Source organism: Phalacrocorax aristotelis, chromosome 1, assembly GCF_949628215.1.
Source record: "Phalacrocorax aristotelis chromosome 1, bGulAri2.1, whole genome shotgun sequence".
In the NCBI taxonomy this organism is placed as follows: Eukaryota; Metazoa; Chordata; class Aves; order Suliformes; family Phalacrocoracidae; genus Phalacrocorax; species Phalacrocorax aristotelis.
Window position 1 is genome coordinate 91,572,734 of NC_134276.1, and position 21,838 is coordinate 91,594,571.

General features: G+C 38.1%; 1 protein-coding gene across 8 annotated transcripts in view; it reads left to right on the top strand.

Annotated features, from left to right (window-relative positions):
- Nucleotides 1–1,257: 1,257 nt before the first annotated feature.
- The window catches only part of GK (glycerol kinase), a 38,173-nt gene continuing 17,592 nt past the window's right edge, over nt 1,258–21,838 (top strand). For 4 of the 8 annotated variants that reach the window (XM_075097510.1, XM_075097520.1, XM_075097539.1 and 1 more), the window contains exons 1-13: nt 1,258–1,483; nt 9,170–9,243; nt 9,930–10,036; nt 10,610–10,687; nt 11,693–11,772; nt 12,808–12,945; nt 13,442–13,551; nt 14,160–14,226; nt 16,340–16,375; nt 17,011–17,078; nt 18,404–18,446; nt 19,111–19,191; nt 21,093–21,171. In XM_075097510.1, coding sequence (XP_074953611.1) covers nt 1,406–1,483; nt 9,170–9,243; nt 9,930–10,036; nt 10,610–10,687; nt 11,693–11,772; nt 12,808–12,945; nt 13,442–13,551; nt 14,160–14,226; nt 16,340–16,375; nt 17,011–17,078; nt 18,404–18,446; nt 19,111–19,191; nt 21,093–21,171 — 1,039 coding nt within the window. In that variant the 5' untranslated portion in view covers nt 1,258–1,405. The remainder of the gene's footprint in view (nt 1,484–9,169; nt 9,244–9,929; nt 10,037–10,609; nt 10,688–11,692; nt 11,773–12,807; nt 12,946–13,441; nt 13,552–14,159; nt 14,227–16,339; nt 16,376–17,010; nt 17,079–18,403; nt 18,447–19,110; nt 19,192–21,092; nt 21,172–21,838) is intronic. The other 4 variants (XM_075097547.1, XM_075097556.1, XM_075097574.1 and 1 more) reach the window with 1 other exon arrangement.

The following is a 21,838-nucleotide window of genomic DNA, read 5'->3' on the forward strand; positions in this document are numbered from 1 at the left end:
AAAAAATACTAGTCTTGATTATAGCATTTTAGAATAATAGAGAATCCTTCATAATATTTGGTAAGTGGTTCCAGTGTTTCATTATGCTCACTCTTGAAAATATGGATCTTATTACTAAAACTGTATGTCTCATTTCAGATTTTGTAATTGTGGGCTGCAATTAAATCCCTTGCTAACTATTACACATTAGCAGACAGCACTATTCACATCCCAGCCAAGGCTCCTAGATGCTAGCTGAAGTACCAACAGTCAAAGAAGGGTATGTTGGAAGTGTTGGGCAAGATGTCATGCTAAACATTACTGAGCAGCAGCAATCAGATTTTGCCTATCGGGCAGCAATGTTGACAAACCACGAGTTTGGACAACTACCACTAATGGGGAGTTACAACAAAGACAAATCTATCTAGCGGTGTCTGTGGGGGCTGACTTACTAGCAACATGTGTCACTAAATAACTTCTCATGTGCGTTAGTCAGCTTTATTAGCTTTTGCAATTCTATCACATCTTGCAACACCAGCAGTTTCTCTTGAAGCACTAGCTACCAACATGGAGCAAGGAAGATCAAGATCCTATTTTGGGATCATTAATGAATATTTCTGCTTCACACTGAGTAAGCTTTGAAAGATGAAACAAGCCCCTTTGGGGCTGCTAACGTTTTCCAGCCAATGCCATGGCGATGGTGACTCGGTTCAGAACACCTCCTCGCCAATACTCGCTCTGAGCACAAAATTTCCATCGGACATCTCGGTTTGGCAGCTCCCGAGCGCTCACCCTCTGCGGCTGGATCCCGCCTCGGAGCGGCAGCGCCGCCGGGGAAGCCGCCCGGGCTCGCGAGGGGTTTCTCTCCGCTATCCCCGATGACAAGCGAAACAGGTTTCCTCCCGGGGAACGCCGCCGCCGCCGCTGGACACCAACGAGCGGGTCCCTGGAACCTCGTCCGGCAGACTCACCGGGAAGCCTCGCACAGCCCTCCGAAGCCCCTCACCAAGCGACACGGGCTTCCCTCAGGGATCACCTCAGGTTTCCCGCACCTCGCCCCCGGCCAACAGCTCCCCTCACGGCAACGGCTCTCGGGGGCAGGGCGGGATGACGGGGGCGGGGTGGGACCCCGAGCCCGCGCCGCCCGTCATGTGACCTTCCCCCGGTTACCCCAACCCCGGCGCACTTCCTGCGCCTCGCGACCCCGCCCCCCGCCCCGCCCCGCCCCCCCCGCCCTGAGTGCTGGTTGGCTGCGGGCTGACAATGCGCGCGGCAGCGCCCCCCGCCCCGCCCCGCCGGCGGTATCAGCCCGGCAGCCACGCGCTGCCGGCAGCGAGCTGCCAGGGTGGACTCGGTGCGGCCGTTATCTGCTGAGGGAGAGACCGACCGCTGAGGGGACCCAGCAACGCGCAGCGCAGCGGGGCTCATGGCCGCGTCGGACCGGATGGTGCTGGGGCCGCTGGTGGGCTCCATCGATCAGGGCACCAGCTCCACTCGCTTCCTGGTGAGCGCGTCCCCGGGCGCTGAGGCGGGCGGAGCGGGCGGCGGCCCCGCGCCCGGAGGGAGCCGCTTCTGCTCCTTACCTCGTCGCCGGCCTCCGCTTCGCCCTTGGAGGGTGGGGGAGCGGGCCGCGTAGGCCCGCGCTGCTGCTGCCTCAGCTCCGGTCTCCCGCCTGGGGCTGGCACCTCTCTACCCTCCGGCGGGTCCGGGCTGCCGCGCCGCGGGGGGAAGCGGACGCCGGTGGAGGCGGGGGCGGCGGAGCTGGCGGCCGGCGGTGTCCCCCGCCGGTCGGACCCTCCCGCCACCCTGGCGGGCGAGCAGTGCTGCCTGCCCCGCGGGGAACGAGCCGGGCCGCCAGTAGTGCCCGCTCGGCCCCGGAGCAAGCCGGAGGCCAGCATTTCGGGCTGGTGTTTGAGGGGGCTGCAAAATCCCACTGCTTCGAGCTGTTTTCGTTTTAAATCTGTTGAGTATCTCGCCCTGAATGAAGTCACATGGGCAAGGTGCTCGGGCGCCGGAGAAGTAGATCCGTGTGGATTCGGTGACTGTGAGTAGCTGGCGTTAAAGCAATGACTCTGCTGTGTTCTCTAAAACCTACTTAGGCCTGTTCTGGAGGCTGCAACCCTCATGTCAGTGTATCCTGTGCACTGTAGCTATTCCGGTTTACTGAGCTTGTACACCTTATAAAAGATGGGCTTGTTTTTAAACAAGCTGGAGGAAGATAGCTTGTTTAAGGATGGGATGATTAGTGTAGTAATCATATATATAAGTCCTGGAGTCTAAGGATCTAGTTATTTCCATGTTATGCAACAGACAGTAAGTAAAGTTATTACATATGAAACTTACTGTATAAACTTCCTCCTTGCAAATCTGTGCAAACGTCCTGTTGCCTAGCCAGTAAGTCATGGCAATTTGACTTAGATCCCTGTGATAATTTCCACTATGGAAGAGAAATAGAGATACTGACTAGATAAAAAATGTCAAATGTGCACAATGTTGAACTGGGAAGGTGAATGTTTTGGCTTGCCCTTGTGTTTTTAGGGCTTTTTTTAATGCTTCCCCCATGTGGAATGTTATATCATGAAGCAGGAGACTAGAATATCTTCTTGACCTATGTTACCGTTATTACTCAATAGCACGACCTTCATGGGATTGTCAAATGACAAAATGCAGATCTGCGGGTGGAGAGAAAGTTCAAACGGACAAATGACACCAGTGGGCTATCTTGAATGCTAGTCAGGAGTCCTTTTTGGAAAATAATTTGGAAAAGTTCCCTGTAACACCGACTTTTTTCTTAGCCTAAAAGGATAACACTAGTAGACCTAAAAGAGACACTGCAAGCTTTAAATTTATATTAAAGCTCTTTTTACAAGTTCTTTCTAACGAGGAATTTCTTACACTAACGCATTCATCAATTATTTTTTTTTACATAGTCAGGGTTTTTTTCTGTCTACATGAGGTACGTTTCCCCTGTTAGAGGATTCAGGTGCTCACACAAATAAATAAGAGGCCATAATTCTTTCCTTAATTTTTTAAAGTAGTGTATTGTGTCTGTCATTTTTTTCAATTCTTCTTGTATCCATCTCAGTTTCTCTCAATTAATTTGAGAGAAATAAATCAAATACAGCCTTATTTTAAACTTGGCAGTGTGATCAAACTGTTATGATACTAAAGTTATGTGGATTTGAGCAAAGAAGATACATCATCACTAAATTAAATCAGAACATGGGGTGTAGGGGAAGAACAGGGCAAAGTATGCAGGGATCTGCTACCAGTCGCATCAGTCATTCTGATAATAAGACATCTATCTGGAGAATTCTGCTATAGGTAGAAGAGAGACTTTGCTTTTAAATATTTTAAGCCAAAGTGTAATGGGGTGTTCTTTCTGCCTGAGTTGTTTTCTCGGCTCTTTTATTACCTCTAGATCTTTTACTGTATTAGTTGTTTTGCATACCTTTCTCATTGATCTCTCTGTACATGTTTTTTTTTTTCCCTGTAGTGATTCCAAACACTTTCATCTTCATCAAGTCACCAATCAAAATGAAATTGTTGGTGTTAGTTACTTTGCACATGTCTATTCAGTAGTACAATGCAACTGTTACCTAGTTTTTTAAGACTGAAGACATACTGTTTTGACCAGGTTAAAGATGTCTGGGTGAAAAGCTGGCTGGTCCTTTGAGGCCAAAGGTTCAACAGTTCAGAGTCTAAATTTGCGATTACAGGTGGCCAATTTATGATTATAGGTGGCCAATTTACAAGTGGTGGTCCACAGCAGTCAGTGTCAAGGGCTGATACCCCATAGTATTTTCATCAACAGCCTGGAGTATGGGTTGGAATGCCCTCCCAAGTTTGCAGATGACCACGGAACCAGGGGAGGAGTCGACTGAAATTCCAGTTGGAGAAGGGGCCTGGCAGAAGCTTCCTGAAGTTCAACAAAGTTTAGCACTTGGGACAGAAGGCTAAGAAGCAGCCTGCTGGAAAAGAACCTGGCTTCCTGCTGGACAGCAAGTTGAACATAAGTGAGCAGTGTGTCCTTGTGGTGGTGAAGATTAACCACATTAAGAAAAGTGCAGACTGTGGATCAAAGAAAGTAATTATTGCCATCTGTGTGGCCCTTAGGAGGCAGTATTGAGAACACCGTGCCTGGTTATGGTCCCCCCACAGGAAGAGAGTCTGAAGAACTGTTTTGTCCGGCAGAGGGTCACTAACATGAGCAGTGTGCTGCAGCACAAGGCATGCAAGGAGAGATGGGGAGATCCGGGTTTTTTTGTCACAGGGAAGTCTAAGGGCTATCTTCAGCTATCTAACGACAGTTTGTAGAGAAGTCAGAACCAGTCTTTTCTCAGATATGCACAGAAAAAGACAACAGGCAATGAACACAAGTTGCAGCAAGGGGAATTTCAGATAGATGTAAGGAAGAAATGTTTCACTATGAGGGGCTCTGGATTAGAGGCCCAGAAAGCCTGTGGAATTTCCATCCTTGCAGATACTCAACACATGACTACAAGAGGCCCTGAACAGCTTGGTCTAACATTAAGCTTACCTGAGCAGTGGACTGGGCTAGAGACCTCCAGAGATTCCTTCCATAGTTAATTATTCTGTGTATGGACACAAGTTTTGAGAGATTCTCCTGCTTATGTGAACGAGGCTGTATGAGCATACACAATAAAGAAGCACCAGAACTTAGGTTTATTTCTGTTACTCCCTATTTATCCTTGCTTCTCACAAACACTACACATACAGTTTTAGGTTATTCTGTAGTTTTACCCTCTGGGGACCCTAGTTTGGATCTTTTCTTTGCTAAGCTACTATTTTAAAATAAGCTGTAATTGTTTTTTGAGATCTCAAGTCTTCTGTTAAGTTGGGTTGAACCTGGATAACAGATTCAGACTTACCAGGGGGAGTGCAGTGCTTTGAGTACCAGTGCATTTGATAAAGATATCAAGCAGGAAAATAAATTAAGTAGGCTAAACAAGGGTACCCAGATGACTGAAGTCTGGTCTTGATGAAAATATTTGGCAAAGCATCTAGTGTTTGCATTTTTCATGTTCCATTTTATTTTATTCAAGAATCGTATAATAAAAATCCATTGCAACTTCTTTTGCTAAAAGCATTGGAATCAGGAGCTAATGACTGGCTGAACGACTGCCTGATCTCTTGAAAGGTATTTGCTGGGTAAAGTCTTTCTGGCATTCTATCTAGGAACAGCAAAAATCAAACTATTCAGTGAAGTACGTATAAAGTGAAGTACATATTACAGTACTTCAAGTTCTAGGTTTGTCAGTCAGCCACAGACTTTTTTTTCGACCTCAGTGGATTATTTCTTTTTTCCTTTACTTCATTTCCAGAAAAAACATTCAAATAAAGCTATGTCACACTGTAACCATTCTTTTCAGTAAACAAAAAACGGTTTTAGATAAGGAAAACTTAGTACTCATTGAGCTTACCCTTCAGAGGGGAATCCCTTTCACCCCTCTACTGAAGCAACATGACTAGATTGTGTAGTTAACAGAAAGGTTAAAAATATTGCAATTTTAATTTTTCCCTAACTCTTAGCTTTTATCACTTGAATTATGTTGTAGTTTTGCTTTTCATTCCCATAATCATAAGCACCTCCTTGAGGGGGAGGGAGGCCTGTTCGTCAGGAGCCTTCCAAGCAAGACAATTTCTAGGTGACATGTTAAAACTGTGCTTATATATAAATTCTGACTGCCTGCTAATCCTAGTTAAATGCTATGGGTGGAGTGATTGTTCATCTGCTGTCCTTCCCCCAGTTAGGTTGATTTCAATGCAATTTCAGAACTCCAGCTCTGACCTTACTTGCCTGCAAAGCTATAACTCTTCCACTTCAACGGAAACTCATGAAGATCCAGCATAGGTTAACAGAGGTAGCTTTTCTGCAGGCAGAGTTATGTGACAAAGCTTGAGAGTCACAAAAAGTTACTTCTAAAATCTGTTTTCACTGTTGTCTTTTCAGCTGTGCAGCTTCTTGCATCACTTCCATAAGCCTCGTGTTTCTGATCGTCTCATATTTGTTTTCATTCTTTGAAAATTGTTACAACTGATTGATCTCAATTCTTGTCCACTAATATGATGAAGACTCATACCATACAACTGTTTGCACCCCTTCATATGATGTCATGCATTATATTAGACATCCTATGAAGAACTTGAATTAAGTGGTCAACCCTTGTGTTTGTCTGCTTGCTTACATACAGCATAGCGAAGTAGGTTTTTCTGAGATTCAAGGCTCAAGCTCTAATTCTTTGTGTGATAATTTATTGGGTGTGGAAGGAAAGTGTTACTGATTCCTTTTCTTTAATCTCTCACCTGAGAATTCAGTACAGTTCTCACTATCTTTCATCAAATCACCTCTGTTTAAGATAGCTCTACATGTCCAAATAGCCTATACAATTCTTTTGTGACTACTGCTGATACCATTAGGGCAAACTGACTTTGACTTTTTTTTCCCCACCCAACAAAAAATGAGGCATTGGTATCATAAACTGGAACCAGTTCTTAATGAATATGAAAGGAGAAAGAGCAGTGGCAGAAATACACTTCAAACCTGTTTCATCAGGAATGTATTGACCTTATCTGAATTACTGATACTTATTGTCACCTATTTCTCTCACCACTGTCAGAGAGAAACAAGGACCATTTTGGGGTTTTTCTGGCAACAGGGTGGGTTTTTTGTTTTGTTTTGTTTTTTGCGGGGGGGGGGAGGGGGGATGGGGGAGGGGACAGGGAAAGAACGGAGGTCTCATTTGTTCTGTTTAGTACCTACTTTTTTTATCATGGTCTAGGTTTAAATGTGATGACTCATTTATATTTGGCATCCTTTCGTGTGTCTGAATTCTGTTTATCACTGTGGAACATGGTATTGTTCTCAGTGAAACTTTTTAATCCCTTGCCCTGAGGTACAGGGAGTGTCTGCTGCCTTTGTTGAGGATGTCAGAAACTTGCAGTTTTGTTTGTGATGGATTAGGAGAGAGTGTTTACCTAGTTCTTCTCTATGGGCATGAAAAATCTGTGCATTTGTAGTGTTATTCCTTCTGTTAAAATTTGTTGCCGTTAGAACAGCTTGTTTAAAAGGAAGCAAAAAGCTTGCTGTGCTAGAGTTTCACTCTATTACCTGCTCCAGGTTCAATGCATGACCTTGTCTAATTGAATCTGTAATTATTTCCTGCTAACAGTAGGAATCCTTATGCACTGCATTCTGTCTCAGGGAACACTGAATGATTAATGGTGAATGATTACTGAATGATATTTAACATTGTTAGTAGGTCAGATACATACAGGTTCAATAAAAAGTCTTCTCTCTTTCTATCTCTATTATAAAAACTTAGTAAATGCTACTATGCTTTTGGCAGAAAAGCAGTTTACAGTAAAAAAAACCTCTTGCTACATATACGCAAAACTTAATCTCTCCTGTTAACTATTTGCAAAATGGGCGTTTTAAGACCTGTATCCCATTATAGTAGTTCCTCCCAGGCACGCAGTACTGACAGAGCTTAACTTTCTATTAGGATAGCTTCAAGTCAAGCATGAGCTGGTAGATGAAACACAGATAAGTAAATATGGTAAAAGGAATACAATGGTGCTTTTTCTGTGTAATCTTTCCAACTAAGGACAAACGTACCTTTTAAAGACTTCGTTTCTGGGGAGTGGAGGGGAAAAAATAGCTTTTAGTATTTTCTGGAGAGGTTGTGCTGTTTCAGTCCTTGGAGGTTTTCAAGACCTGCCTAGATGAACTCCTTGAGTAACCTGGTCTAATCTCATACCTGACCCTGCTTTGAGCAGGAGGTTGTACTAGAGATCTCTCAAGGTCCCTTTCAGCCTAATTATTCTATGATTCTAATATATAACTAGAATGTTTCTAAACTTCAAAGTTTTACTCTAAAGATACACTTTAAGGTTTCAAAGAAACTGGAGAATCAGAACTTCATCTGCTCTTTGTCAGAGTTGTTCTAATAATTTCAGAGTAAACTGTCCTATCTAAATGAAATCAAGAGTTTATGGACTAAAAGCATTGAGAGAAACTCCTAAAACTTGTGGAATTAGAAGAGAGCGTTACCAAGGAAGTCTAGAAGAGATTCAGTTGTTTCCTACAAAGTGGATGGGTATAACTGAATTTTGTACCTGTAGGACAGAAGTGGTTTCTAAATCTGACCCTCGTCTGCTTGCCATAAAAAGATAGGGTGGTGTCCTGCTGGTGTGTTGTGCAGTTCGCTGGAGTCTGCTGTTAGATTTCATTTTCAAGGTCCCTGAATGTTCTTCAAGCAAACAATTCTGCATAGTGCTAGTGAGAAAGAGACGTTTTCACAGGCGTGTCAGCCCAGTCAGTTATGCTGGCTTACTCATTGTACAATTAAGTTGGATGTTTTACTGGATTTCATCTTAGCTTGGCCACAGTAGATTACTTTTGGAAGCAGGCCACTGATGGTTAATGAAGATCGTTGTGTATTCTAGCTGAGCTTCCACTGCAAGGCAGAGCGTATTCCTTAAGAACAGCCATTAGTATAGCCCTCAGGATTCTCTACTCTGCTGTTTTTTATTGCAGTATATCCAAATCTAAGTCATTTTTCTGCATGCTCTTCTCTTTTTTAATGTATTGTGTTGCTGCAGTGACATTCTTTTCTTGTCAGATTTTTCATGAGCTCTGTATTTGTAGTTTGTTCGGAAAAAAACTGGGTTCTGCATGGTGCTTTTTCTTTCTTCACAGTTTGGTCCCTTCTGTGATTTCTAAACTACATGTGATCATCTGTCTCTCAAAATCACTCTTCCTAAAACTGAGCTAACCCAAGAAAAGGCATAGCTCTGGCATTAAAGTGTCAGAGCAGGAACTAAAAAAATGTTATGATGACTAGCAGTGTGTATTCTACTGAGAGGTATATTCTAAAATGCATCTTTAGTTTAATTTCTACAATCTCCACAAGAAAAAATATGGTTCTTCCCCAATCCATCAAGAAAAAAACCCAGTTATAATTGACAGCAAAGCTTACCAGAATATTCTCTGCTCACCTTAATCACAAAAATTAATATATCTGAACCCACGTTATATGGATATTTGGGTTGCTGATAGAAAATTGCTATCAATTATCACCCATTGTTTTGTTCAAAAGAATAAATGTTAATGTATTGTTTAAACTTCTGTGTTCATAGAAAATTTCATTGTGTAATTTATTTGCAGGTTTTTAATGCGAAAACAGCAGAGCTGTTGAGTCACCATCAAGTTGAGATACAGCAGAAATTCCCTAAAGAGGGGTATGAATTTTCTGTGGTTTTTTATTTCTTTGTGTACATTTTGGTAGAGCTTATCTATTTTTATGTATGAATGATCAAAACTGAAGTTTATTAATAATTATTAAGAGCATAGTATCTGCTATAAAAGACTGTGTGGTAGGAAAAATGGCATAAAAAACCCACATTGGATATCCAGTATGTGCTCTGAGTTATGTAACCTAAAAATACTTAGTGTTTTACTCTGACCACTCATTAACATATTTGAAGTTTAACCTTTAAAGTTTAAAACTAAAGTTTAAATGAGACTTGAAGTCTCATTTAAAGTGGTAAAGCTGGTAATTTTTACAATTTAATCCTAGTCTTCAGTTTAGCCGATAGAAGCTGCTTAGTTTGTTCTCTGAGGTGTGTTTTGTTTGTTTTTTTTGTTCTTAACTGACCTACCATGTATTGCCAAAGCCTTCTGTATAGAATTAAACAAAACAAAATTCTTTCTTTTCTGCAGATAGATTTGGTGTGAAAATACAGCTTACTGTTTAAAAAGGTTTTGAAATTCATTACAGTTTTTCTAGATATGTAAAACATACTTTGTAGTTATGATTGTGTAAAAATGCTCAGCTGTATTTTCATACTAGAATTGCTTTTTTCCCCTAAATGTATTTTTTTAATTTTTTGCCTTTTTATTAACTGGTGTTTACTGTTTGTTAAAGATGGGTGGAACAAGATCCAAAGGAAATATTGAAGTCTGTCCATGAATGTGTGGAAAGAACCTGTGAGAAACTGCAACAACTGAACATAGACATCACTAACATAAAAGGTACATGCTTAAGGGTAATGGTGGACTTTAACATACTCACATTTGAGCGAGTCAGGTTCTCTAGTTTTTAAGTCAAATAGAAAGGTAGCAGCATGTGCTGGTCTCAAGGAAAATGTTAAATTGGAATTGATAGCAGTTTGTTTGGGAGGAATAATGAGAAAATAAGTCCTTTGTGTAATATTAACAATGCAAAATCTACAAAGCAGACTTAACCTAATCTTGCAAAATCTCAGAGACAAGTGATGAATAAAGAAAATCTGAAGTTTATGTTAGGACTTACTGGGAAAAGCTAGTTTCCCTATCAGTGTTGTTGCTGTCTCAATTTGTGGGGGAAAAAAAGAAATTTAGAGCACACAGGTTAAGCAGCAGCAGTTGAATGATGAGTTCTTACAAGTAATATTTCTAAATTATAACATGAAAAATTTGGAAGCTTTTTCTTTCCCATTTACTTTCCTCTTCTCCTTACCTGTTCCTCCCTCCTCTTCCTTTCCAACTCTCCCTTCCTTCCCTCACGCCCTGAAAAGGCAAAACAAACCTTCTGAAAAGGATACTTCTTTCTATTTTATCCTGAAGCCATTGGAGTCAGCAATCAGAGAGAAACAACAGTGGTTTGGGACAAGACAACTGGAGAACCTCTTTATAATGCTATTGGTAACTACTATTCTTTCTGAATATCTAATGTCATGCGCTTGTTGTAGAAATGTGCTTTCCTTGTTTCTTGTGCAGATCTCATTGTGGCCTAGCCTACTACCTTCTTTGATTTTTTGATATCTGTGTGGTAAGCTGTGGGTTTGTATACACCAGTGCAATTAAAAAAGCCTATTCTGTTAAAATTATTACTTAGTTGTTAATAAATTGCTTTATGGGCTTTAAAAAAAAAAAAAAAAAACACAAAAAAACCAACCTTCCTGAGTGGTTTTGTACATCCCTGGCATGTAATGAAGCTCCGACTTACACCCAGTCACTTCCTTTTAAATGAAGGAGCTTATGAAATTTTCAGGATGCTTTTGATTTCATTTTAAAGGGAAAAACATGTTAAGTAGTTTTAATGAATGCTTACTGATTTGGAGTTTTATTTTTAACTTACCTTGGCTTTTCAGATTGTCAGCTGAGAAATGGTAGTTGTCTAGATTTACTCTTTTAGGCCATGTCAAGTGCTAGATTTAGTTTAGCTGAAGAACCAGGGCTCTTTTATATTCAAATATATGTTGTTTACAGCTTTGTCTTAAGCCCAGCTATACCTTGATAACTCTGACATAGCACTGAAGTTCAAAGTTTTTGTAGTAATAGTAAATAATCAACCTGCAATTTGTTTTAACCTCCTAGTTTAATGACAGTCATCTGCTGTAAACAAAGTAGTATTAGTCATTTGCTCACGCTCTGGTAGAGAAAAGTATATATCCTGTTATGTGGAAAATCCTGCTTGATTTCTCAAATCGTTTGTTCTTCTAAATCAAATGATTTTATCTAACCACTCTTAATTTTTACAGCAGTGCATTAAAAATAGAATGGCAATACAATATTCTTTTGACTACATGAAAAGCTAAAATTGAAGACATGAATTTACGGGCAAGAACTCTAGTTTTGTAGAAGCTTGTGTATGTCACTTTCTGTGTACTAAATCAGGTGATCAGTTAATTTTATTTGTGTTTTTAGTGTGGCTTGACCTGAGAACCCAGTCAACAGTTGAACGGCTTCTTAAAAGAATTCCAGGAAAAAACAAAGCCTTTTTTAAGGTGAGAGGTATTCCAGAATATTTAAATAGTAGCTGAACGCTTATTGCCACAGCATATAATGTTTTGGAGATGTGTGCTCAAAATTCCCCAAAACAAAGTCAGTCAGTTGTAGCTTCTAGTCCCTTCTTAGCTTGTTAAATAATAAAAAATGTGCATAATACTATACTACAGATCTGAGACTGGAAAATGTTTTTTTTCCTCAAAATAAGCGGTTAACACTCCTTACATACCTCACTAGAGAAGTTAAATGAGTAATCGTTAGTGAGACCTAATCATGTGCTACCTATCCAATGATAAGTAAACATTACACACAAAAATTACGAGCAAGTAGAAAGAAACATTTTGGAAAATGATTTATTGATGTGAAATATATTATCCTTTCTCATCTTATGCCTTAATATTGAAATTAATTGCAACCAATCTGAGAACTGGAAAGATATTTTATAAAGAGCAAATTAGTTCTTTCTTTTATGTGGGTATATATTTAACTATTTGGAAAAAAATGCTTGCAAAAAGGTGTCATAATTTTCCTTGATTGATTGTACAAATATTATATATTTTATATATTATGTATTTTCCTATAGCCAGGAAATGGATGTCAAAAGCATAAAAAATTATTTGATTTTTAAGTTCTAGTAGAACTCAATTCAAATTAAATTTAATTAAAATTAAAACTAATTCCATCTTTCCTATGCCGTGCTGCTCGTTTTTGTTTTCATTACTTTCTGTGTAGTCATATGGAGATATCCTAGATAAGACAGGTCTTTGGCAAACAACTATTTCCACGTAAATGGTCTTTGAACTGCATTTAGATCAGCTTTGATCTTTGTCCATTAATGCACCGGTCATTTGGTTTTGATTTTTTAGACCTGTGTACTGTATGCTTAGTACTTATTTAAATGACAAGCTTGTGTCATTACTCTGAGTTTTTTGCTTTGTTTTTTCACTTTCTATCACCATTTTTATATGAAATTACAGTATTCATAGAAATTACTTGCACGGTCTTTAAATGATTTATTTTATTTTATTTTACAGTTCAGGACTGGTCTTCCACTTAGCACTTATTTTAGTGCAGTGAAACTTCGATGGCTTTTGGATAATGTGGAAGAGGTTAGGCAAGCAGTTGATGATGGAAGAGCTATGTTTGGGACTATTGATTCATGGCTTATATGGGTATGTATTTGTGGGTTTATTATCTCTCTTTTAAAAATGAATTTCCATATCATGCAGATTGCTGTGCAAAGTACCATGCAATGCGATGCCCACTGATCACACAGTGAAGTCAATACAAGCCACTAAAGAAATTGTATTGAAGTTCCTCACAAGATGAACTTTTATTGTCCCTGTATCGCTTTTTTTTCCTTTTTGTGGTACCATTTATACATTTCTGTAAAATTTTGCTTACGCTTTTAGAAAAATCTTCAACTTCAGAAAGATGTGTTAGCCACCTTTGCAATATAAGAATCCGGGGGGTGCTACTGTACCCTTATTTCTACACTCATGCCTTTTTTCCATTATATCAGGTCTGCCTCTTTAGTTGTTGCAGAAATATCAGAGTTCCCAGTCCCAGGCTGAAAGCTCTGTGAATGTAGAAACTTTTTTTTTTTGTAATTTGTTAAAGTAAACATATCTTTTCTTGGCAAATACTGTTGATACTTTTTTTGTTCAGAGTTTGACAGGTGGAAAGAATGGTGGTGTTCACTGTACAGATGTAACCAATGCCAGTAGAACAATGTTGTTCAACATTCATTCCTTGGAATGGGATCCTGAGCTCTGCCAGTAAGCTCAGTTTTTCAGTAATATTGTTATTTAAATAGATTCTATAAAGCGATATGTAAAGAAACTCAACTAATAGTAAGAATCTCTTATCTAGACTAAGTTCAGCAATTACTGTTGTATTTACTGTTAACATTAATAATTAAGATTCATTGTTTTCCAGATGTCCAAATTACAACTGCCTGGATTAAATAAAAGTAGGAAAGCCTTGATTTTTTCTGTAGGTGGAAGACTGGTTCATGGAAGCAATGACATTTAATAGTTTCATTATTTCTTAATCAAATTTGTAAGGCAGTTACAATGACAGTGTTTCAATTTAAATTTATTAAAACCAATGTTACAAAGATATTGTTGGAAGAGGAATGACTTCCCACAGGAAAGAGTTGGATATGTCTTAAGAATATTCAAATATATGCTGTTTTACTCCATAATTCAGTGTCATGTACTGTAACAAGTGGAAAAACACATAGTGATGAATTAAATCCTAGAAATCGAAGTTCCTTTTATGTTTTTTTCTTCTTTACAGGTTAAATTTATTTAAGAAAATAAATGCAAAATGCTTTCTGATTTAGCACTGACCATATATATAAATTGTTTTGTATTGTGTTCAGGTTCTTTGATATTCCTATGGAAATACTTCCAAAAGTACGAAGCTCCTCTGAGATTTATGGCCTGATGGTATGTTTCTTGTGTGTGCATGAAGTTAATCTTGTGAAAATATATCAATATAAATTTTGCACAATTTCCTTAGATTAAGACTAATGGCTTTTTCTAGACCACTGTTGTTTCATTTATGATTAGTATGTCATCATCTACTGTTGTGTAGTTTTATATGAAGTTGAATATCTGTGTTTCCTCTTTTCAGTGTCAAACAGACAAAAGAAAATGGGAGAGGATTCTGATAAGGATAAAATTTTGATATTATTTTTTTTTTAAAGTTACTTATTCATTTAGAAACTACCCATCAGAATGCAATGTGTAATCAGTAGATTAAAAGAATGAGACTGCTGTTATTAGAGCACAATATTTTTACTTCATGTACAGTTGAAAACATGAAAGTTGCTAGAAAGTTGCTTAGTCTTCATGATCTAAGAAGACCAGACAAGATGTGTAATGTCTTATTTCCCCATAACTGAAGACAAGATTAGTCAGTACCTGTGAACTGGAAAACCGTAAATGACTGAAAAACAAACTCCTCTTGCTGCCTATATTTACATAGCACTTGGTAAAAAAAGTATTGTGATGTCTTTTCAATCACACTGCTTCCAGTGAAGCTGTGAACATGACTTAGGAGTAAGTCATTAATTGTTATCATGGGGCTGAGGTTTCAAGTTACTTTGATGCAGCACCAACTTTTCTGATACGGTGACATCTACTTTATTCTTAAAAGCTTTAGAATCGGATAAAGTGGATGTTGTGATTTTGCATTCTTTTTCCTGGTGGTTTGCCCTATTGTTTACTACGAACATACAGGCATTTTGTAATTAACACAAGTTACGAGATTTTTATTTAACATACAACTCTAACTTGCCTGAAATGTGTTTTTGCTAATCTGTTAATGGAGATGGCACTAGAAGTCTTTGCTGACTTTTATTAATGTGAAGGTCAGGGGAGAGTGAGTTGTATTAAGCTAAATGAGTGAGGTAAATGGAAAAAGGTACTACCTGGCAACTGAACAGAATAGCTGGTCACTTTAAATGTGAACTTTTGTTTCTCTTCCCCTTTCCTTCCATTTTTTTATTTTTTCTTCCTTTTGCTGACTCTAGAAAATCTCTCCTAGCCTGGTGAGTAAAGGCTTCCATTAGGCTGACCACCTGTATCTTGTACAGTCTGTTGAGATGCTGTGCATTTCCATTGGTTTAAGGATTAGTAAAAGCACACTTTCTAGACCAATAAATTTGGTGGATATTTCCAAATCTGAGATATTATAATTAGAGTTCATGCCAAAATTGTTTCTAAAATGTAATCTTGATGTCTGCGTTTGCCTTAATTTGCAGGCTGTTGAATATTTCATTTTATAGTGAACTAAAAAATACAGCTACTGTCTCATTTTATAAATGAGAAAAGTGGGCCGTTCTGTCTACAAATATTCATTCTATTATAGTGGAACATCAGATTCATTCAGGGTTTTTTAGTGCATTTATAAACTCAATTACCTTAAATCCAGTTAATTAAAATGAGGATTAAAGAAAAAAAAGATTCACTTTGGAAATGCACTAGCATGGCTTCACTGAAAATGTGTTTTCACAATTGCACAAAGGAACAATTTAAAGAAAGAAGTAAAAATTTTCAGGATAGAAATTTCTTATGTTACCTATTGCAAGAATGCAACTGAAAATCTGAAACATGGTAGTGTTTGGAAGAAATTCTATACGAGACTTACAATACTGTGTCTTAAAGTGAGGTATCTGTCTTTGCTTAGTCTGTCATCACATTCACATTTTTTTCTATTCACTTTACCATTTTTGCACTTTTGCATTTTACACGTGGCACTGACTGCACAGGTTACACTGAGCCTAATTTTCTATATACTGTGAGTTCAACAAAATTTATGTTAAGAACTCTTGAGGTGACATGAAATATACTTGTAAATTTCCTGCTCTTAATTTTTTAGTGTTTTAGGCATGAGCTGCATTAAGCTGAAGTCCAATGTACACCTGAACAGAACTGTGTTGCTTACGTGACCCTTCATTTTCCTTTGAGTATTACAAGTTTAGCTTCTTTTTCATTGCCTTAAATTGTAGTCATGGAAAGCTAATTTGGAGCTTTTCTTTCTCTTTTTGCAAATCAGAAATCTGGAGCCTTGACAGGTGTACCAATTTCTGGGGTAAGTCCTACTTCAGCTCAGATTCTGGCATGAGAACCTGATGCTGCATGAACACATCTTCACTGAAAAAAGCTTTAAGATGGGTAACTCCTGCTACAAATTAAGTTGATGGCTTTTTATTTCATGTTGAACGTGAAGTAAACTTTTGAAGTTGAATTATTAGTTGACTGGGTTCTTCATTATCAAGTTAAGGTCTGGCTGTGAAATACAGCTGACAGCTTTAATGCATGTGGGTTGTGCTGCTGGAAACTTAGAATCTCTAAGTAAATGAGTAATATTGAAAAATGGAAGCAAGCTCTGCTTTATATGTAAAAGAAGTTCAGTATATACATAATCCAGAAGTGCTGGGCAGATTCTTAGCTTTTTCCAATAGAACATGCACAAAGATAGTAAATTTTTATTTCCTTAAATTGTTCACCATGAATAGCACGACACATTTCATTTGCAGTTCTTGTGAAGGCAGGAGTAATAAAAAGCACAGGCTGTCTCTATAGATTTTTCCTGCATGCGCCTAATGGATTAGAGTTATAGTTAAATGTATCTATTCATCTTCCTTTTTCATGCATGTGATTCGTGGGCAGACATTTGCTAAAAAAAAAAAAAACCCAAACAAAAAAAAACCTCTCTCTTTTCAGTGCTTGGGTGACCAGTCTGCTGCTCTTGTTGGGCAAATGTGTTTTCAAGATGGGCAGGCAAAAAATACGTAAGTTGTTACGATAGTTGTAAGATAAACAGTCCATCACTGTTCTGTTTTGAATTTAGTGTGATGTTCTCTCTCACGCTGCCAAATGCTTTTGTAGTTACCACATAACTACAGCTCTACCTTTTGACTGTGTTGACCTACAAAGTAAACAGTGTCCTGACTTTTGTATAAAATAGTGAAGATATTAAAGTTAAATGGTTTGTCAGTTACATTTTGGAATGAAGTTGCCGTGAGGAAACATCTGTGTGGCAGGATGTTTCTTAGCCTTTTAGTGTCCCTCATTTAAAACAGCTAATCAGTTAAATCAGGCAACTGGTGTAATAAAACATTAATTTCAGGAAAAGCTCTCTGCATAAATGACTTGCTGTTCCATTTGCAACAATGTGCTTAACTGAGCATGTAGGTACATACGCAGTATTGGACTTTCACAGATTTAATTACACATTTATCTATATTTGTTGTTAATTAAACTTCACTTTATCTTTTAGATTTATACACAAATTTAATGGTTAGTGGCCTTGTATCTTAGTAAAACAAACATGGTTCTAAGTAATATTGTCACTAAGCATTTTTATAAGAAATACTTTTATAACACAAGAGACCTTTTGAAAAAAATCCGGCTAAACCAAAAGGTAAAAATGAGATTATTTTTTTTTTTAACCTATTTGTGTTATTGCTTTACCCTTTTTCTATCCAAATATAACTGAAGACTTTCTCAGTACTATGTTAAACTATGAATTTTCAGGTTATTAAAAAGGCAGGGAACTCATAATTTTTTAGAATAAGTTAGAGTCAATTATAATTATTTTGTACTTCTTTTATTAAACTGTGTCCTCGTATGTGTGCATATGCACACATACATGTGATGTGGTCTTCAAATGAGAAACATGCCATTTTTAGAATTTTTTAAACTTAACATATTTAAAGAATACCCTCTTTGTGACAGTAACAAAGTTTCTTAAATTTCCACCTTTAAAAGCTTGAATTTATGTTGTCAAATTATTTTATAAAGTAGCTTTCATAAGCGGCTTAAATTGCAGTAGGTAAACACTGTCACCAAAGAGGAATTCACACAGAGTTCTCAGCCATATCTGCTCCTTGATCAAATATTATACATAAATAATCAGAGAGAGAGGTGTGGGTCTAGATTTTTCAGCTGCAGGCTGCCTTTAAATCAACTTTTTGACGATGATTTTATCATCATTTAATGGTAACATAACTTTCAAGGGTCAAAAAGTGGTGCCCTGATTCTCCACAGGGGAGCTGGATTTGTGAATTGCAGTTACAGGTTATCTGTTTTTAACTTTTCTTTGCTTTCATGCTAGGTATGGAACAGGATGTTTCTTGCTGTGCAATACAGGTCAGAAGGTCAGTTGCATTTTTTTACAGTCTTTATTTAAATTCTTGAGTACAACTATATATTAGTTTCTTAAACTTATTAGCAACAATTATATTACTAGAGATATGGAAAAGGGCATACTGAAATCTGAAATAATAGAAAGTAATGATTTATTCAAGGTGTTTCAGTAAGACTCCATTTCCTAGCTCCTTAAGTTTCTGAAATGGACTTTTCACAGCAAGTTTCTTTCTCCTTCCTTGTACGTGTTTCTTAACCTTACCCAGAAGTGCTGAGTGTTGTGTTACTTAACCACATGCTTTTCTCCTTGTCTTGGCTATTTTATTTCTTCCCTTCATTTTCTCTCACTGTTCCTTTGTAGTTGAATAAATGGTGCAAAGCTTTGGCTTCCTTCTCATTCACATCTCCTTCTAAAGACCCCTAACTCTTTGCTATAAGTAGGCTAGAAAGATCTGAGGCAGCTTGTGGAAATGAGAATTAACACCAGTGATCTGAGGGTTCTATCTTAGGTGTTTATTTAGAGTAACTGATAATTTACTTTGTTTAAACTTTCCATATTTAGGTTTTCTTGCAGTGAAGGTTTTGTCTCTTGTTTATTGTAATTTCAGTATATTTATTTAAATATTTTCTGCCTCTGTTCATGCTTTACCTTTTCTTTCCCATTTCCCCATTTAGTCTGTGTTTTCTGAGCATGGTCTTCTAACCACAATAGCTTACAAACTGGGCAGAGACAAATCTGTTTGTTATGCACTAGAGGTAAGTACAGTAATTTCTTCCTTCTTGTAATGATAGTGAATTCTTGTTTACATCTGTTTTCTAGTATCCTTATGTTATCTTCACTTGCATGGATATCAAAGTAGCTTTGTGCTATAGCTTGTGTGCTTCAAGGCTTATGTGTAGCTTTGGTTATCTCTATCTCCAATCTGTATCATGTAATCTAATAAAAATATTTCTACATTGCATCATTTATATTTTCAGAGCATGATGGCTAAAACAATTTTTCTGTTACACAGTCTTTCAAATCTTTAATAAACGTTAGAAATAAATAAAAAAGGAAAATGTTTGTACAAAAAATGCATTTAAAAAGGAGAAAAAAGTGCTAGTGTTTCAGTATCCTCTCACAATGAAAGGCATGACTAAATGTCTTTGGTTTTTATTTCATTCTAACTTTTAAAAATCTGAATCAGATTTCTGAGACAAAAATTTTCTAACAATTGAGGGATTTTTACCTCTTTTAGGTGCCTACTTCCAGAATTTAGTTCCTCAGTTCTCCACACAACTCTGAGGACGTCCAAATTCTGTAGAAAATTGGATTTTTACTGTAGCTTCGGGGTTCACTGTTCTAAAGCTCTGCTTCTGAAGTACAGATCAGCTGAGCACCTATTTGGCACCAGAGCTTCATTGGGTTCAAAAGAGTGATTATTATTCCATCTATGTTGCTTAGTGAGCTTGATCTAATCATTATTCTCAAAGCACCCATACTGGATTCTCTGCTGCCATTGAGCTTTTGTAGAGCCTATATTTTCCATGTGAAATAGACAAAGACAACATGCAGGATGTTCTTCACTGGGAGAATAGTTTGTAGCTTACAGTACTTTACTGGGACGTGGGAGGCTGTGTTCATTTCCTTTTCCTTCCCTAAGGAAAGCTGATCTTGCATTTGCCATGTTCTAGCAAACTTTGGAGTTTTAATTTCATGCAGGTGTGTGAGATGTTTGTTTTAGTTTTAACCCATGTTCTTAAAGCAAGAGCTGGAACTGTCTTGAGAGTGATTTGTATTTCTGCATGCTGAAACATATGCATGCGTACTGTGCTTCTTCCTCATCTCCAAGTCTTTAATAATATTGTCTGCAGAAATGACATCAACAGAAGATATTAAGTGTTCTTTCTCCTGTATCCATGCTAGAATCATCTACAATCTGCTGGTTGAGACACTTCCCAGAGAGGCAAGAAATGTGGATTCAGCCTTTTCTTTTAATCAAACCCATATCTTGTAACTGTAAGAGCTAGCTGGTTAGAAAACACCCTGCTCCTGCTAGCAATGGCTTTGAATGAAAATGTAATGCTTGTTTTACTTGAAGCTTAGTCTAGTAGACTTGAGACTGCCTTGTGGAGAAAGCCATTTGGACTTTGGAGTGAGACGGGAGCTATGCCATTCATCTATGGTGTGATGGAACCGTTCAGGGCCATTTGCCATTTGCTGAGGTAACAGAGGAATTTTGCTGGCAAATGCAAGTGCCTAAATTTTCTGTCTGGGCATTTGTGTTTAGACTTTAATCAGTCTTGGTTTTTTAAATGAAAGCATAAAAATCTTAATTTGTCAGAAAAAGAAGGCTGAGGCTACTGGACCTCATAGCTAAATTAGACAAGACGGCTGCTTAGGAAATGTCAAGGTAACTCCCCTCTATGCAAAAAAATAATGCAACGTGCACCTTTTCTACATGGAGCCTCTGTAACAGGCTGCCATTTTTACATGGCAGTTTCCAGCTGCTAAGAATCTTATGGTTTGTTTGTGAGCATTTTTGGGAGTGCTTTAAGCTGTGACTGTCAGCCTGCAGTTGGAGGCTGGAACTACCCTTCCTCTCCAGTCTTGTAAGAAGAAACACAAAGCTACCAGTTATAGGCTCCTAACTTTGCAGTGATTTTGTTTCCTTCAGGGATCTGTTGCAATAGCTGGTGCTGTTGTTCGTTGGCTGAGGGACAATCTAGGTATTGTTAAGACTGCACAGGAAGTTGGTGAGTATTCACAATTTGGAGCTGTTCAGTTTTTTAAGTCTTCTTTTCCCATGTCTTGATGTCTTTAATGTTGAATGAAAGCTCAAAATATTTGAGTAAAGAAAAGCTGGAAGATCCATATATTTGGCTGTGTTTGAACAATTTGTTTTGCATCCATGAAATCACTGTTCATTGATATATGTATTTCATACAGCATATCAATACAGTCTTTGAAACCCTTTGTCACTTTGTTCTATTGCAGTCTGTGCTTTTTAGTAGTTTCCCTAGCAAGCAGATACTGGGGAAGATACTATACCCACAGTGTGTTTCCTAATTTCATATAATATTGAGTTTTCCAGAGCCAAGAGTATTTAAGTCTTTATTACAGAACCTAGAGAATATTTGATCCTAAACCTACATATTCATTCCTGCCATAAACATGAGAACCTGAGGCCCTAAGTATGCAACAATTTATGTAAAAGGCTTCATATCCATTGAGTTAGGGACCTCAGTTTGCAAAGCTGCCTCTTAAAGGAATTGTGGAGGATGGTGATCCATTTTGGCTAAGAATACAGTAGTCCTTAAGCATTTGGGTAGCCGATGTTTTCTGCTTGAGCTGAACTGAAACAAGTTGATGTGTGACATAGAAACAAGGAATATATCAAACTTAGAAAAAGGAGAAAATGTC